This window comes from Candoia aspera, chromosome 6 (assembly GCF_035149785.1).
Source record: "Candoia aspera isolate rCanAsp1 chromosome 6, rCanAsp1.hap2, whole genome shotgun sequence".
Classification (NCBI taxonomy): domain Eukaryota; kingdom Metazoa; phylum Chordata; class Lepidosauria; order Squamata; family Boidae; genus Candoia; species Candoia aspera.
The window spans coordinates 43,618,394-43,634,598 of record NC_086158.1 but is presented as its reverse complement, the minus strand read 5'-3'; the positions used below and the strand labels follow the sequence as shown (position 1 = coordinate 43,634,598).

At 37.0% G+C, this 16,205-nt stretch overlaps 1 protein-coding gene across 1 annotated transcript in view; it reads right to left on the bottom strand.

The window, feature by feature from the left end:
* Positions 1 to 16,205, bottom strand: part of INPP5D (inositol polyphosphate-5-phosphatase D) — an 88,172-nt gene that overhangs the window by 29,181 nt on the left and 42,786 nt on the right. Inside the window, exons 8-13 of the mRNA XM_063306894.1 lie at positions 15,659 to 15,730; positions 15,281 to 15,404; positions 9,847 to 9,953; positions 6,950 to 7,052; positions 5,230 to 5,426; positions 2,595 to 2,712 (exon numbers count right to left, since the gene is read on the bottom strand). Coding sequence (XP_063162964.1) covers positions 2,595 to 2,712; positions 5,230 to 5,426; positions 6,950 to 7,052; positions 9,847 to 9,953; positions 15,281 to 15,404; positions 15,659 to 15,730 — 721 coding nt within the window. The remainder of the gene's footprint in view (positions 1 to 2,594; positions 2,713 to 5,229; positions 5,427 to 6,949; positions 7,053 to 9,846; positions 9,954 to 15,280; positions 15,405 to 15,658; positions 15,731 to 16,205) is intronic.

Genomic DNA, 16,205 nt, shown 5'->3' with positions numbered 1-16,205 from the left:
TTCTAGATGTTTGTGTGTGTGTGTGTCAGTGTGTGTGGTATGTGGTGTGTGTGCATGTTTGTTTTTCTGTTTTGTTATCAAACACTCACACCCCTAGCTTTTCTTTATTTAAATTACAACTTTCATATGAGGACCAGGGTTTTAACTTTCCAATTTTTAGCTATATTATTTCATGTACTGTTTATTTTTACTTCTATTTCTTCATGAATTTGAAATGATTTGTTTCAAAAACTATTAGGACCAAAATTATAAAATAATAATAATAATATTATTATTATTATTATTATTATTATTTTATCCTGAATAGTATCTTCATAAGCACTTAGCTCCTATTTTAGTTACATTCATTTTTATGTAGAGGTGAAAAGTAGTACTATGGTACATATAGAAAACCTGCAAGTAATCTGGAATCAAAAACTGGTTAGCAAATCAGTGAATTAGCTTTCTACCGACATTATGCAGAGCCTGGTCAGACCCCATGTAGTCAACATTTAGTTTTCTGTTTAAGAACTGAGCTTTTTGTTTTATATATATTTATTCTATTATGCATTTTTATTTCCATTTTTTTCTTTTCATTTTTAGTTATTCTATTTTCTTTTAATTTTTGCATCTGATTAATTTTTTTGTCTTTTTATTAAAAGTAATAAAAACATTTTAAAAGAAGCACATTGAGATTTATTTGGATTTTGAGAAAACAGGAAAGAAGCAAAGAATTAAAGTTATGACCATAATTTAGCTCAAGTTATGTGGAGAACCAATGTGATGAATAGATCATGAGGACGGGTCAAGATTTGGGAACCTAGATTGAAGTGCACAGATGGAACAGCTCAATTGCCTGATTTAGGGCCATCTTCACAATATAGAGCAGTTAGTGAGCTTTAAAATCCAAAGCTAACTTACATCAGCCCCAATCCTGCCTCAGTAATGGACTGTATAAAAGCTTTATGGCTACTATCACCAGGAACACTAGGAATACCCTGGCAGTAGTTTTTTAACCATGGAATTTTCCATGAATAAAATTTGATCAGCAGGATAAAAGGAACTCTGTGAATCTACAGTATGTCAGCATGAGATTCCCTGCATCTGAAAGTCAGTGGAGTTATGAGTTTGAATTGCTCTATCATTAAAGAGTGAATTATATTATAAAAGATATTACTGTATAGAACTTTGGTTTATTTTTTGTAGTATAAAATATTTTTTAAAGCATGTTAATAACAACTTCCAACTGAACTGGCTTATTTGTTCAATACCCAACTTAACTAAGATATTCCAAATCTAGTTCTGATTCTTATGGAGACCACCAATATTGTCCTCATCTATATTGCGCTGTCATTTAAGGACAATTTAGGGCATTGAGAATGGGGAACACCATTCTGCAATGGTTATTCTCCTTTGAGACTGGTTCCAGTAATTTTAGCGGTAGGGAATGATCTAGCCCTAGGCCGCTACTTTGTGAAAGTGCCTTAGGGCTCTACTCTCTCCCTGATGTTGTTTAACCTCTTCATGAAACCACTGTGTTAGGTCATTGATTGACCTCATGGGATGAAGTATAATCAGGGCTGATGATACTTAATTATACATCTCTGCTCCTGATCAACCAGGTGATGCTATTGAGGTTCTTTCTTGGTACCTGGAAGCTGTGGAGGTCTGGATGGGGAAGGACAGGCTTCACCTCAACCTTAGCAAGACTGAGTAGCTATAGGCTTTGGGGTCTCCTGGATCTGAGGATCTAAATGATATAGCCTCGCTCAGATAGAGTTGGTTCACAACATGTAGGTCCTTTGCACAATTCTACTTTATTGAGTCTATTCCTAAACTGGAAGGCTTAGAATGAAGCAGAAAAGGCAGTTTTATGCACAGTCAAGTATGGCCAAGTAATACCACTGCTCCGTGAGCTGCACTGGTACCTAGTAGGCTTCTGGGTACAATTCAAGGTGCTAGTTGTCACCTATAAAGCCCTACATGGCATACAGTTATTTGCCAGATCACCTATCTCCAATTTTCTCTGCTCATCCCCTTGATCTGGCATACTTCAGGCAAGCTTCATGTCCCTTTGTGAATCTGTGTCTTCTAATGGGAACCAGGGAATGTGTGTTCTTTGTTATGGCACCTGCCCTCCGAAACAGTATTTCCCCCAAGATTTGGATGGCCCCGATCCTGTTAGTCTTTAGAAAGACTTTAACCACATGATTCTCCCTCCAAGTGCTGGGGCCAGAAACTTAGATGAGTCAGACTGTATGATGACTGAATGAGATACAGTAATTTTTGTGGGCCCTGGCACTTTGTATATTCTTTAGCAGTTTTGTTGTTATAGGGTTTTTTAAAAAAGTTTTTAGACTAGATTTGTGTTTTTATTATTTTTTTATGTACTCTTAGCCACCCAAAGTTGTGAGAGTAAGATGGGTGACCATATAAATTGAAGATGTGAATAAACAAACAAATAGATTTTGTTTGCAATTCCTTAAGTAAATACATGTATATTAAAATATTGTATAAAAGGTAGCTTTCTTCTGGGTTATTTAATAGAGTAGGAAAGTCCACAGCTAAAAAATAGTGATTTAAAATGCTTTTTTGGGTGTCTGCTCAAATCTTACCCAGCCTGTTTGCAATTCCAGTCTTCACAGTATCAATGCAGAGGTGGCTTATGCGATTTTCATGTTCAGGTTTCGCCAGTACAACAGTCCTGATGTTCCAGAGAGTATGGATTGCTATCTAATTTTAAAAAAGTGAAAATCAGCTGCTGTACATCTCTTTCTAAATCTAGCTATCTGTATTACAATAAGCAGAGAACTCTACATAACCCTTCTCCAACAACTTATACTGAATTTTTACAATGTTCTCATGATCAGAATTCTACTGAGAACCAGTTGTTTAGAGAAACAATGTACTGAAGCAGAATGTTGAAGAGGTATTAACACTATACATTCTATAAATATTTTTCATTTAAGAGTAGTGGAATGAATCCAAGTACACAGTCCCACTATTATAATGGAGCCACATTTTAACTAACGTTGTACTTAAATGATAAAAGCAATCTTGATTCTTGCAATTTGTGTATTAAAAAAAGGCAAGATTGACTAGGTGCTGTCATCTAACTAGGTAATTTGAGGTGTATGAAGTTGGAAAAATTAATTAGGCACTTGGCTGATCTTGAAAAACAAAGCAGGGTTGGACCTAGTTCATACCTAGTTCACCAGGCCTTCCGCAAAGGAGAGTGAGACCCCTCACTTCATTGTGCTTGCCATCTTTTATCTTTATTTTGTATGTTTAATTGATTTTATTGTAATTTCTTTGATCGTTGTGAGGCGCCAAGAGTTGTTCATTCGGGCAGTATACAAATTCAAAGAACAACAACAACAACAACAACAACAACTTTAGTAGGACACCAGTAAGAAATTTGAGTCCATTAAGCTAAAAAAGGCAAAGCACGTAAAACAAGGAACACAGTAACTAAGAGCTGCTGAACCTGCTTACGGTCTGCTGTATATGGCTTATTCTTAGTTTAGAACTGGTGTGTGTGTGTGTGTATGTTTGTGTACGTGTGTGTTTGGTGCCTTCGAGTCAGTTTTTAACTCCTGGTGACTGTCTGGACAAGACCCTGCAGCTTTCTTGGCAATATTTCAGAAGTGGTTTGCCATTGCCTGCTTCTTAGGGCTGAGAGAGAGTGACTGGCCCAAGATCACCCAGTTGGCTTTGTGCCTAAGGAGGACTAGAACTCATGGCCTCCTGGTTTCTAGCCTGATGCCTTAACCACTACACCAAACTGGCTCTCTGTCTCTTTTTAGCTAAGATTTATTTCTTCAAATTTCTTTTAGTTAAAATTATTATTTTATAATTACCGTATATCATTTCTTTTAACCCTCTTAGTTTCACCTGAAGGTCTACTCTTATATTTGCTTTGTGCTGGTTAATGACCATAATAAAGATCCATTTAGTTATGATCTGAAACAGCTAAGTAACCCAGAAGGAGCAGTGGAAACCTTCCATGTTGTTTGTTAATTTATTGGTTGCCTCAGTCCATATGATCTTTGAACAATAGTTCCAATTATTGCAAATCCAATTATTCAAAACAGTTGGTAATAAAAATGATAATTGCCAAGTTCCCTTTTAATCAGTGAGTGCATTAAGGGAAGTCATCCTTTATGACTTTGATCCTCTTTTTAATTCTCTTTTGATTTAATGGGGAGCTCAGGAAATTCCATTTCAGTACTGATAAAGTTTAATGATGACCATCCAAACACAACAAAAGGCTGAAAGTTTGCTACAATAGAATAGCTTTCACTTCCTTCTGAAAGCCAAGGAAGGTTGGAACCCTCTATGCTTCCAGGAGTAAATATGTGTTTCATAAAGTGGGGGCTGCCACTAAGAATGCCTGTCAGCTGATCCATACCCCATATACCTTACAACAATGGAAGGCCTTAACAGGCTTTCTCTAGATAGCCATACCAGATAAACAGACTCTAAGGCTGGCAAATTGTTGCCTGATATAATCTAGTACTACTCCATAAAGGGTTTAAAGGTTATGACCTGCACTTTCAGAAGGTTCTGGAAGCCTACTGGTAATCAATTCAGTGACTTAAAAGTCATGTCATTCTATACTTGATAAGGTTACCTTGTTAGCAATCTTGCCACTGCATTTTATACCAGCTGCAGTTTTCGAGTCACTTCCAAAGGCAACTCCGCATACAGCATGTTACAGTACCCTAAAGCAGTGGTGACCATGAGTTACTGTCACCATGTCATCTTGATCCAAGTGATTCCTAACTGATGCTCCAGCTGAAGAGGCAAAGGGCACCCTGGCAATGGCTTGCGCCTGCTGTTTCAGCAGGAGCCAAGGGTCTAGGAGGGCCCCAGATCATGAACTTTCAAGGGAGTACAACTCCCATTCAGAGTAACTATGAGGACTAATGTTACTGGCTTGCTCAGACATTTGCTGATAAACAGTGACTCCATTTTGGAAGAAGGTCATTTGGAGCTTATTTTGCTCCATCCAGATCCTTTACAGTTTTCTTGGCAAGGAAGTTACATGTCCATGAAGTCACCACAAGTTGAACTTGATTTGCAGCTTTTACTTTATTACTGGTGTAAATTATATCTAATGGTCTTTAGGAACATCTGATGTATCCTTTCAAAAAAGTAAATATAGATGCATTTTGGAGGTGATGTATTGTTGTTTGCATGGAACAACAGACCAATCTATTCTCCCACCACAAGTTTTAAACATCTTACCACTTTGAAGCTGATACTGGTAATCTCCTGCAAGGAATGCCTTAGAATTTCTTGCCATTCTTTTTCACCCAAGGAGTCCTCCTGTGTTCCAATCACATAGATGTCATGTGGAATATAGTCAGCTGTCTCATCACGGGTCTTACCCTGTCCCTTGGAGAGAAACCAGGAACTGATCTTCTTTGGTGGAGGAGCATCACCTTGATTAGCAAATCCCAAACCAAAATGAGCATAAGAAACTACTATAGTAATGAATCTAGCTCAATCGGTACTAGGGTTGAACAACCTTCTTTGAAGCTAGTGCTGGTTCACTTTTTATCAATATATATACAGTATATATAGCCTCCGAAGACCACAGAAAGCATGGTAGTGTCTATGGAGGGGGATGAATGAAAAATCTATGAAATTGGGGCTTTCAGTTTACTATGTTTAATAAACTGAATTTCATTAAACCTATATAAACTTCTAAGCCAATTTGGAGGCTTTAAAGAAATAACTAAAAATAGATCCACAAAAAATCAACAATTTATCACTACTGAATTAGTAGTGCTCAGTGGCTGCAAAAATTGGGCCAGAGAGCCATAGATTACATACCCCAATTTTCCAATAAAAAGACTTTTAACCTATTTGATAATATTCAGGGATTAAAACTGGAACAAGCACTGAGTTATTTCCCCATCCACTAGACCCTGAAGAAATATATGTAGAATCCCATTTGATAATGGACAAAACCATACATGGAACTATTTATTTATTTACTGCCACAACCTACTCCTGAACAGGGTACCCCTGCATTTCCTAACAGACAGCTTCATAATTAAATAAATGGAAAAGAGAAGAGAATCAACCAACTTTTATAATATTTGTAGTTCTGACAGGAAGCTATACCTGTAGATTTTTTTTCCTCTGCCATACCACTTCAGAACAAATCAAGAACACAGAGGAGGAAAGAAGCCCACAAAGCTGTGAATAAACTGATTGTTCTGCCACCCAAAAGAAGACTAAAGAATCATCTACATGTTACATTAATCTTTAAACAATTGAATGATATAATAGTGAGAGTAGCTGGAAAATCTGTGATAGGATGTAGAAAATAATTTCATCACAGATTCTGTTGGAAGCCGGTTTGAGCATTCTGCTTTTAGCAGACTCCACACCAGCACAAATGTTAGCAGCAACCAAAGTCTAGATAGCATTTGCCCCTTCCCCATTCAAAAATGTCCACAAACATGCACAGGCCCACACTCCTAAAAAGAAAATATGCTATTCTCTAAAGAACAGTACAGTAATTTTGTTCCTTACACTGGAAAAAGAAGCTGCATCAGGGAATAGTACACTATCAGAACAGTGTGATGTGAATTACAGGAAATATTTTCTGGCAATCTGTATTAACATCTACATAAAATAGAAGATTAATAGAAAGGCTCAGTACAGTATGTCAGGAACCATTACATATGAAAATAGAAAATTTTCACTTTTTAAAAAAATCTCTAATAAGCTTGCCAGATCAGAATCCTGCTCTACTAATGCAGACAATAAAATGGATCACATGTTTGTTTTTATGCACATCTCTAGTTATCACAGTTTGCTAGTTAGAACGTGCAGAAAATCTGACCCAGAGACCTGTCCCATCTCCCTTTCCCCATTGGAAACTCTTTCTGATTAAGATGGCAGTACAGTGATTTGCATAGCAGAGGCTAGGACCAAAATTTGAAATGTATACCCATATTCCAGGTCCCAATGAAGATGGTGATCATGTCGGGCTCTGGTTGTTCAGAGTGCTTATTCTTCATTTGCTGTAGGAGTTGGCAGAAGCCTTCTCTTTTCTGGAAATGGAGGAGTAAAAAAAGAAGAGAAAAGAAAAAAGAAACCACATAACTAACTCAAGGCTATTGATCGAAGAGCCACTTCATTTGTTACAGGTAAGCTGGAGAAAAATGCTTTCACGCTAACATGTGTCAAGAGGATAGAAAGTTTCAACGCAAGTAGCAACTTGTAGTGGCCTCTTTGATTTGGTAACATTTCAATTGATAGTTAAGGCAATGTTTAATTATTTAGAAGCTGGAGAAAATGCTAAACATAGGAATGTTTAGATCCATTCAAATCTTTCCTTTGTAGACAGTTTTACTTCTGTCATGGTATGATAGCTGTTCAAAGAATTTTTAGTAAACTGCTCTCGTAGAACTGAAGTTTGACTTTTTTGTCTTTAATCTGTTAGAAAGAATTTGAGGCCAAATTAGTCAATTTCTTGCACTCATGAACAGAACAGGTATTGTAATGGTATTATTCTTTTATGAAATGTTTATGAAATGTTCTCTGGATGTGCTTGGAGCTTCTTTCCATGGATAACAAAATAAGAAAAATCTAAAAATCCTGTATTCAGATTTTCTGTTCTGAGTGAGCATAAACACAGAAAGAGAGAGAGAGAGTATATTATGAGCTATCACTTTTTAAAAACAATAGTTGGAGTACTGCACAGTCCAATCAGAAGCCAGTGATGGGATAGACAGTCATACTGGGATGCCATAAGGTCAGTTACCATGAACCCTGTTCAGGTGACAAGAACAGATCTCTATACCCAAGGAGTGTGAATAGCTCCTTCCCTAAGACAATATAGAGATGTCATGGAGAGCTGATCCTGATAACGTAAAATATCTGCAATGGGGAGCTTTTGAGAAATGCAAATGCTTCCGTATGAGCTGATGCTCTGATAGAACAGAGCCCCAGCACAGAAGCCTTACTGTATATGGAAAGGCACCTGTTGCAGATAAGACTGCCAATTCATTGACATCACAGTGTGACTGCCAAGAGAGGATGGCTGCTCTTACCATATAGTGGCTGTTTAAGGCTTGTGACAATAGGAATCTGCCCCTCCAGTTCTGAAGAAAATAAAGTCAGTTGGTGGGGGCATCCAGAGGAAGGTAAGGAAGTGGCCTTCTCAGTTTCAGGATTCATGGAATGACCTCCATAGAGAGGCAGATTTTGAACCCAGTGCAATGTCTTTAGTGCTGGCAAAGATATTCTTCCTTTTCCCAGGCATCTACTTTGTATTGTTTTAAGCATTCATGTTATACCATAATAACAACATTGATTGATTGATTCAATTTATATCCTACCTTTCCTTCAGGAGCAAAAAGCAACGTAATTATTTTTTCTCTGCTGCCTCTTAATATATTTGATTGTCTTAATTGGTTTTAATATCTTAAATAATTTCATAATCCACCCAGAGAACTACAGCTATGGGAGGAGAATTGTTAGTGTAATTAAGCATTTATAGCCACCATTCATGTCACAATAACTCTTAGCTTGGATATGAGGGAATTCAAGTTATGTCTTATACCTATGGAGAAAGATAGGTATCTTTTTTCAGAGATTTATAATCTCCTTAAAAACTAGATTAGTTCAGTGTTTAAGATCAGTTATAATGAATTCCAGTGTCCAACTAAGTATATTTCTTTAAGAATGAAGCAGAAATGACTAGTGACTAGGCTGAATTTGCTGTGTAAAACATTTAATTATCACCCTGAATCTTAAACTTAATTCACCAAAACAATTTGTAGGAAGGAAACACCTTGGATTGTTCAACATCCAAGAAGAACTAAATCTTGATTCTTTGCCAGTAGAAAATAAGACTGATAGGGAACCCTAAAGGAGGAACTGAAATTTCAAACAAATTCAAGTCAATAGCTTGAGGCAATCTGATCCTGTAATCTTCCCTGTATATATTTAACACAGGGCTTAATTGGGGTAGGCAGGAAGCCAAGCCTCACATATGAAATAATAGACATCTGGGCATGATTGGGGATGCCCTTTCTTCAGAGGCTTCAAGCAAAGACATGGAAAGCTTGGGCTTGTCACAATTAGCAACAATCAAAAGGTGAAATTACTGTCCTCCCCTCCCCTCCCCTCCTTCCTTCCTTCCTTCCTTCCTTCCTTCCTTCCTTCCTTCCTTCCTTCCTTCCTTCTATTTAAAATAAATTTATTCCACTTTTCTACTTAATAACATCTCTATGGCTTACAAGGTGCTTACCCACATAATTCTGAAATTGTTTTCTTAATTCATTTTTTTTAATTGAGCATTCACTTCATTTCAGTGTTTTCTGAATAAACTTCCCATAGTCCTTCAGATCTAATTTGTGAGTTTTTTGTGTATTTATGTGTGCATACACAGTCAAATGCAGTTGCAATAGCATTCTATCCAATATGCACAGATGTATCACAGTTAAGCGATCTGGACCTCATTAACTGTTAAATTGAATATTCCTCTCTTCTAATTCATAATTCATTTTCTTCGTTTCTGATGAGCCAAGCTGGACACCTAGGGATTTGTATGTATGTATGTATGTATTTATATAGCCACCCAGCTCATATACTTGACTCTAGGCAGCTTACAATAAAATAAATAAAATACACAATATAAAAATAAAAATACAAGGATCCTCAAATACATCCCTTGAAAAGCTCTGTAAATTATCCCAGTACCAATTTCACTTACTGAAACAAAGGGAAGGTTTTTAATAATATATGCATCATTTTGTATTTGTAATGAATGAAATTAATGCCATAAAATAAATAGTAATGTATCTGCTATGCTAAAGCACTCAGAAGTTAACATTTTACCTTAGAGTCAGCAAAGACATACTCTTTTCTTTGAGATTTCTCTTTTTCTGTCTCCAGTATAATCACCAGCTTGTTAGGAAACTTCTGAGACTTGATGAGCTGTAGGACTTAACAGGAGCAAAAACTAAGTCAAACTTACTTGTTTTAGGCCACAGAAATTTTGAAACTGAAAGAGCCCATGCTAATAAAGTATCTTCCCTCTCAGAACTTGAGTTGCACAATCCAATCTTACCAGTCTATGATAGGGATTTAAAAAAAATTGGCAATGGCTCAAGACAAGCCTCAGGTGCAAAATTATTTTGGTTTTGAAGCCTCATCATGCTAGAATAATTTTTGCTCATCAAACTGTGGGATTGCCTAATTTAGAAAAACTCTTGAGTGAATTCTATGCCTCACACAAACTGCCTATCAATTCACCATTTCATACAGTGATATGAGATTCTCACAGAGATCAGCATTGGCGATTAGGAAAGCTATTGATGTGCATTTTCCACAATCAGCAGAAACTAGATTCAAATCTAAACTCCAATTAAGGGGGCAAGTCACATTAGAAAAGAACCATGCTAGTAGGGATCTAGCAAAACTGCCATTTGACAGCTTCACTGTTTCTTAACTGCTGCTGATAAGTGACTTCACTGACTAGGAAAATACCCTGCACTCAATAATTCTCCATTTTGCACCCCAAGATAAAAGATAGATAGATAGATAGATAGATAGATAGATAGATAGATAGATAGATAGATAGATAGATGATAGTTAGATTTGTAGAGCATAATCTGTTGACGATTTAAAAGGGGAAGAGGAAGTAAGCAGTGGCAGTGGCAGTGGCAGAGCTCAAAGAGGTTGAGATAGATTTGAGCACATTCAGACAACTGGTTTAATGTGTTTTCCTCCAGTTTATGAGGCAACACAAAGTATGCCAGCCTAAATTTGCTATGTCCCTACTGCTGATCAGTACTCTGCCTCGTTAACAGTTTACTGTGGGGCAACTTAAGATGCCCAGGCAACTGTCCCTCCACCCCTGTGGATCAGTTGCCGGGGATTTCCCAGTAAATCAAGAGAAGCTCCATGGCTTCTGGCTTAGCCTGCCCTTCCAAACAACCTGCCGGTCAGTCGGGGTATTTTTTCCATCACCGGTTGACATGTGACAGGTGAGTGTAAATGAAAGGAGACCTTTTGCTACCCAGATCCCAACCCCCGACACATCATCACCACAGTTGCTGCCAAAGCACCACACAGAGTACGTATATTACAAAGGTGGAAAATATCACTTTCATACTGGAAAGGAAAACTCCCAAGTTAGACAGCCTTGGCTATAAGCAACATCATTTGCAGATGACTGAACAGTCTGACAAGTTGCCAGGGCAAGTTATCACTTCGAAAGAAATAAAAGCTTACGAAGTGTAATAAAACAAGAATTCTACTTCTTGTAGGATTGCTATAACAATCACAACTGCTATAATAGATCACAAAGTATATTGCCCAATTACCCAGATCAGATGAAGAGAAGTCACCAGATAGGGGAACACTAGCTTATATTAACTACTGATTGCAATATAAAATAAAAGTGCTGATTGTTGTATGTTGGCTTCTTAGTTCCTTTCTCATACCCCAGCATATCTTATACAAGAGTTACTGAAAAACCAGGCCCTGTAATTTGTCCATTTGTGTATTTCTTAGAAAGAAGAAAATGCCTGTTCTTCCCACCAGAAGATATGTAGTCTGCTACAATGCAGGAGGAGTAGAAATGCTACTGTACTAAAGTAATAGTATTACATGCAAAGACCGGCAGTTTCATTTTTCCTCCTGTTATTTGATTTATATTTCCAATTAATGAATCTATATTGAGTAAGAGTTGTAAAACTTAGCAGATATAAAACAAATGTGTAGTGAAGATTACTACAATTACTACTATTGGTAATGTTTATACCCTAAATTAGAAGGTAATGTAAAACCCAGATCTGGGCTTTATCCAATCCCTGTTGAGTGTCCTAAGGTAAGTTTAACCTTTCTTTAAAAAATTCAGTTACAGTGGAATCTCTTCTCCTTGAGCAGTTGTCAAGACAAGGTGAAAGATGTGCAGATACTGAACATAAACTGCTTGTCAGAGTAAGCTATCCTTACTCTGAAAAAATGTAAATGGTCTCAGAATTTATGATTTTGAATCATAATTCAGTGACTATGGTGATTATGAGGTTTCTCAGCTGCTAGGTATTTTAATTTTTGTATTATTGCAATTGTTTTTACTTTGTCTTAAAAACTGCCCAGAGTCACTTGTTCAGATGGGCAGCCATACAGAATCAAGCAAGCAAGCAATGAACTTATACTGCAGCTTTCCTCTGCAAGAAAAGCTTTGGTATTGAAGGAGGAAGAATAATATCTTGGGTCCCAAGACTGAGTAAGATTGCTTTAAAGCATCTTTTTCTCTGGGAAGCATTGTCAAAAAAGTTAGAAAATGGTGCACAAAAATGTTCAGTGTTGAAATGCATGTGAATTAAAGGTAATAAAATTGAGAACACTCAAATGAAGTATCATTTATGAAAACACTAAGGGGAACTGTATAGATTCTTGATTTGGTTCTTCTGTTGGCAGATCTTAATTCAGAATTAATGGTAAAAAATGGAATCAATAAATTAATGAAATATCTCAAAACTGCGTATCTGCCTCCCTTCAAATATGCCTTGTGGATAATAGCCCTTCTACTTTGGGCTTTATCATCCAGACCAATCCAATGTTCTGTTTAAACAATCGTGATGCATGATCAGTTTTCGTTTGTATCAGCTGAGGGTAAAACTGATTCTCAGTTACTTATTTCAACTTCCCAAGTTCCTATTTTATTTAGAAGGTCCATATGTACCTTCAGTAGGCTTCAGTAGGCCTCTCCAAATGCTCTATTTACATAAGACCTCTCCAGCCTTGTGCCCTCTTGATTCCAGGTATACTAAGATTGCATTTCCCCAAATTCTTAGTTGTTGGTCTTGTAACTGAGAATTCCAGGAGTTTTGCTCATTTATTCCATTTCTAATCTGTGCAATAACCAATGTTCTAGAAGGATTATATAGTTACTAAAATAAATCTAAAACTTCAGAAAAATCATTACAACAATTACAGCATAAAATGCAAACAGCACTGGAAAATAAAAGTAAAAGTAATTCTAGGCAATCCCTTCCCAAAATAAGTCAACTGCCTATTAATGGTAATACAATCCTGGATTGTTACCCCACTGAGGTGTCATGTAAGATATAAAATAACATAGGGAGTAAAACTGAGTCCTGAGCAAATGTCACAGAGCAGAGTTATATTCTCCTACCATCACCTTCCAGAAACAGCTGTTTTTGCTCTGTGTCAATTACTCTGATGCTATTTTACATCTTACAGAAAACCATTGGGGAGAGCAGGGTGGTTCGGCTCTTACAGGACCACTGAAAAACCGTCATCTAACTCAGTCCAGAACAATAGTGCTATGCAGCACTAATTTGGTGTTACTTTGGAATTTGGTTTAATCTTATATTGCTCATAAATCTCCTTTCTATTTCCTTTTTGTTTTTCTGGCTTTTTTCTGCTTTTTTTCTTGATTCCATTCTTTTTAGACAGCTACTTAAATAAATATGATACCATGACTGATAGTATCAAAAACTGCTGAAAGTTTCTAAAGAGCCAAGAGGCATATGTGCTTCCTGTCTTTTTCGTATCAAAGGTTATTTCACAGGGCAATCAAAGCACTTTCTGGCCCAAAGTGAGCCTAAAACCAGACTGAAAAGGATCTGTAAGTGCCAATGCATGTGCCAAACACGAGGTTGGAGAAGGCTGTTCTCATCACTGCCAGCCTAGCCCTTCTACAGGGTTCAGTTCAAAAATCTTTTGCTTAGTAATCACAACTACAGAGTAAAATTTAACTACAATTAAAAATGTGGCCCCACGTTTGGCCACAGTGATGGCCAGATATTCTGTCTGGACTGCAATAACACAGTCCCTGACTGATGGATCCCCCAGCCTCTTTTCCCCTTCCAGCCAAGCCAGGAAAGCAAGTACCACTTTTTTACTTTCTGTGGGCATGTCTTTTGACCCCCCACCCCCAGTTAAAAGGTAGGGAGAATAAAGAAAATGGCCCTTTCCCTGCTGAACCTGTTAAACAAAGAATTAAATAAATAGCTTTTCACTATTTTCCTGTTTGCACTGGTGGGGGAGGGTGAACATAAGGTCCTTTCGCAGCAGGCGGCCCAGAACATCAGTAGAAAATGGCCACTGAAGACAGAAATCAAGGCCCTGGGGGAGCATGCTTGCCAGAGTACACATCACCATCTGCAAATGAGATGGAATGAAGTACAGCAGCCCTACTGGACTGCCTTGCTTGCACCAGCAGAGGGGGAAAATCTACATCTGATGCAGAGCAAGAAAATACTGAGTGATCACCTTCTCAGCAGCTACGGGCTGAGCTGACGATGACATCATCCATTCCTATCCTTCTCAAATGATAGGTGGCCTATTCTTGCACTAGGGCAAGCAACGGTAGGTCAGCTCTGAAAAGATCTACAAGGCAACTAGGAAAATTTTTTAAATCCATAATACAAACACATATGTCTGTCAAATCAACAACAAAATGAACAGCTGAACATAAAATAAGAATTTGGATACTGCTGTCTTCTAAATATTTGGTTGATGGAGAACTCTAAATTATATGTCCATGGCACAAATTGATTGCTCCATATCAGTCCCTATAAAGTTCTTTCTGGTACAAAAGTCTTTGTAGTTCAAGATGCACTTGTTTAGACAATCCATGTTATTCTTATGCTTCATCTGAACCTTTAAATAAAATAGAAGCAGGAACTAGAAACTAACTGCAGACTCTCTGTTGTACCACATCACTTCTTTTCACCAGGGTTTAAAATATGCTGTTTCTATGATGAAACAGCAACCAGAAGTAGGAAGCACCCCAAAGTTTCTCTTTAAAGCTAGCTCTTAGATAATGGCAGAGAATGTTTATTTCTGTATCACCTGCAGTTTTAGTCTGATTACCCAAAGAAAATTAATACCAACAATCAAAACCACCAATCTTCTCTCCTTGAAGACACAAACCGGAACAACCATTCATAATGAGATTAGACTTCCTTCTGAACTGCTAAGGCACTTCACACATGAAATTTCTCTTTCAAGTCTGTACGCCTGTGGCCACTGTTCTATGAAAACACTATCTGCATGTGTTCACTACAAATGTATTAGGAAGCTACAGTGTGACCTTTGCCATCATATTCATGACATATTCAAAATGTCATGTCATATTCAAAATTCATTCACTTTTGCATGACATACTCAAATTGTCATGTCTGAAGCAAATCTCAAAAGTGTAATTCCTCACAATGTTGTTCCCAGGTCTGTAAAGCTTCAGGAAAAGTGCTGAGTGAATGCAAATGGGATGAGTGATCTACCAGCTTACTTTTTTTGTGGGTATAGAACTTATCTTCAGGACCATCCTTAGCTTTCTTAATAATAAGTTTTCCCATCTCAACATCAACTTTAAGATGAATTTTGGAAGAAATCCCAAGACAATCTGGTTTCACCTATGAGAACAGAAGAAATGTTATTTATACATAATACTTTTCATATTACATGACTAACTTGCAGAGATATAACACTATCATTATAATAAACGTTTTTTCAGTAAGTAAGTGTTGCCTTGGCACTGTATAACATTCACTATGAACATGGATTATTATTTTTTTAATAGGCAAAAGCAATGTACCAAGAACTATAAACACTGTGATAATATAATACTTAGCCTGATACTTATACTACTGCAAATCTTCAAATTCACCTCAAAGGTAACAGGAGGGATAAGTGAACGTCGATGTGTTAAATCTGGCCCCTCAATCAATACTCTTTTCACCTATAAAAATATAAGAATGAATAGTTCTATTTGCCAATATCAAACTTCAAATGAAGGAGAATTTAGGAGATTTAGGAACATTTTATTGTAACCTGTACAATAGGTTACACTGATGATAAATAAGCTCTCTGATTTAGCCATGACAATTGTCAAAGAAATTAAAAGAAAAAGCATTCTAACTTCTCCCAGATCCAGCTGTAATGTATGAAGGTCAGTTTTCATATAATAAAGCAATGAATGCATATCTACAGTTTCCAGTCCCCTGCATCTCTAAGAACCATAAATGCATATGTCACAGGGCCAGGTTACTTTCTGAGTTTACAGACAGTTCACACAACAGAAAGAACTCCTAAATAAGTAACTACTTTTGAAAATGCAAAGTTGGTAATTTTGCACATGAATTGTTAGAAAGATTACAGATCTCAGTTCCTAACTATTATAAGAAATAAATGGGACACTTTTTTAATAAACGGTA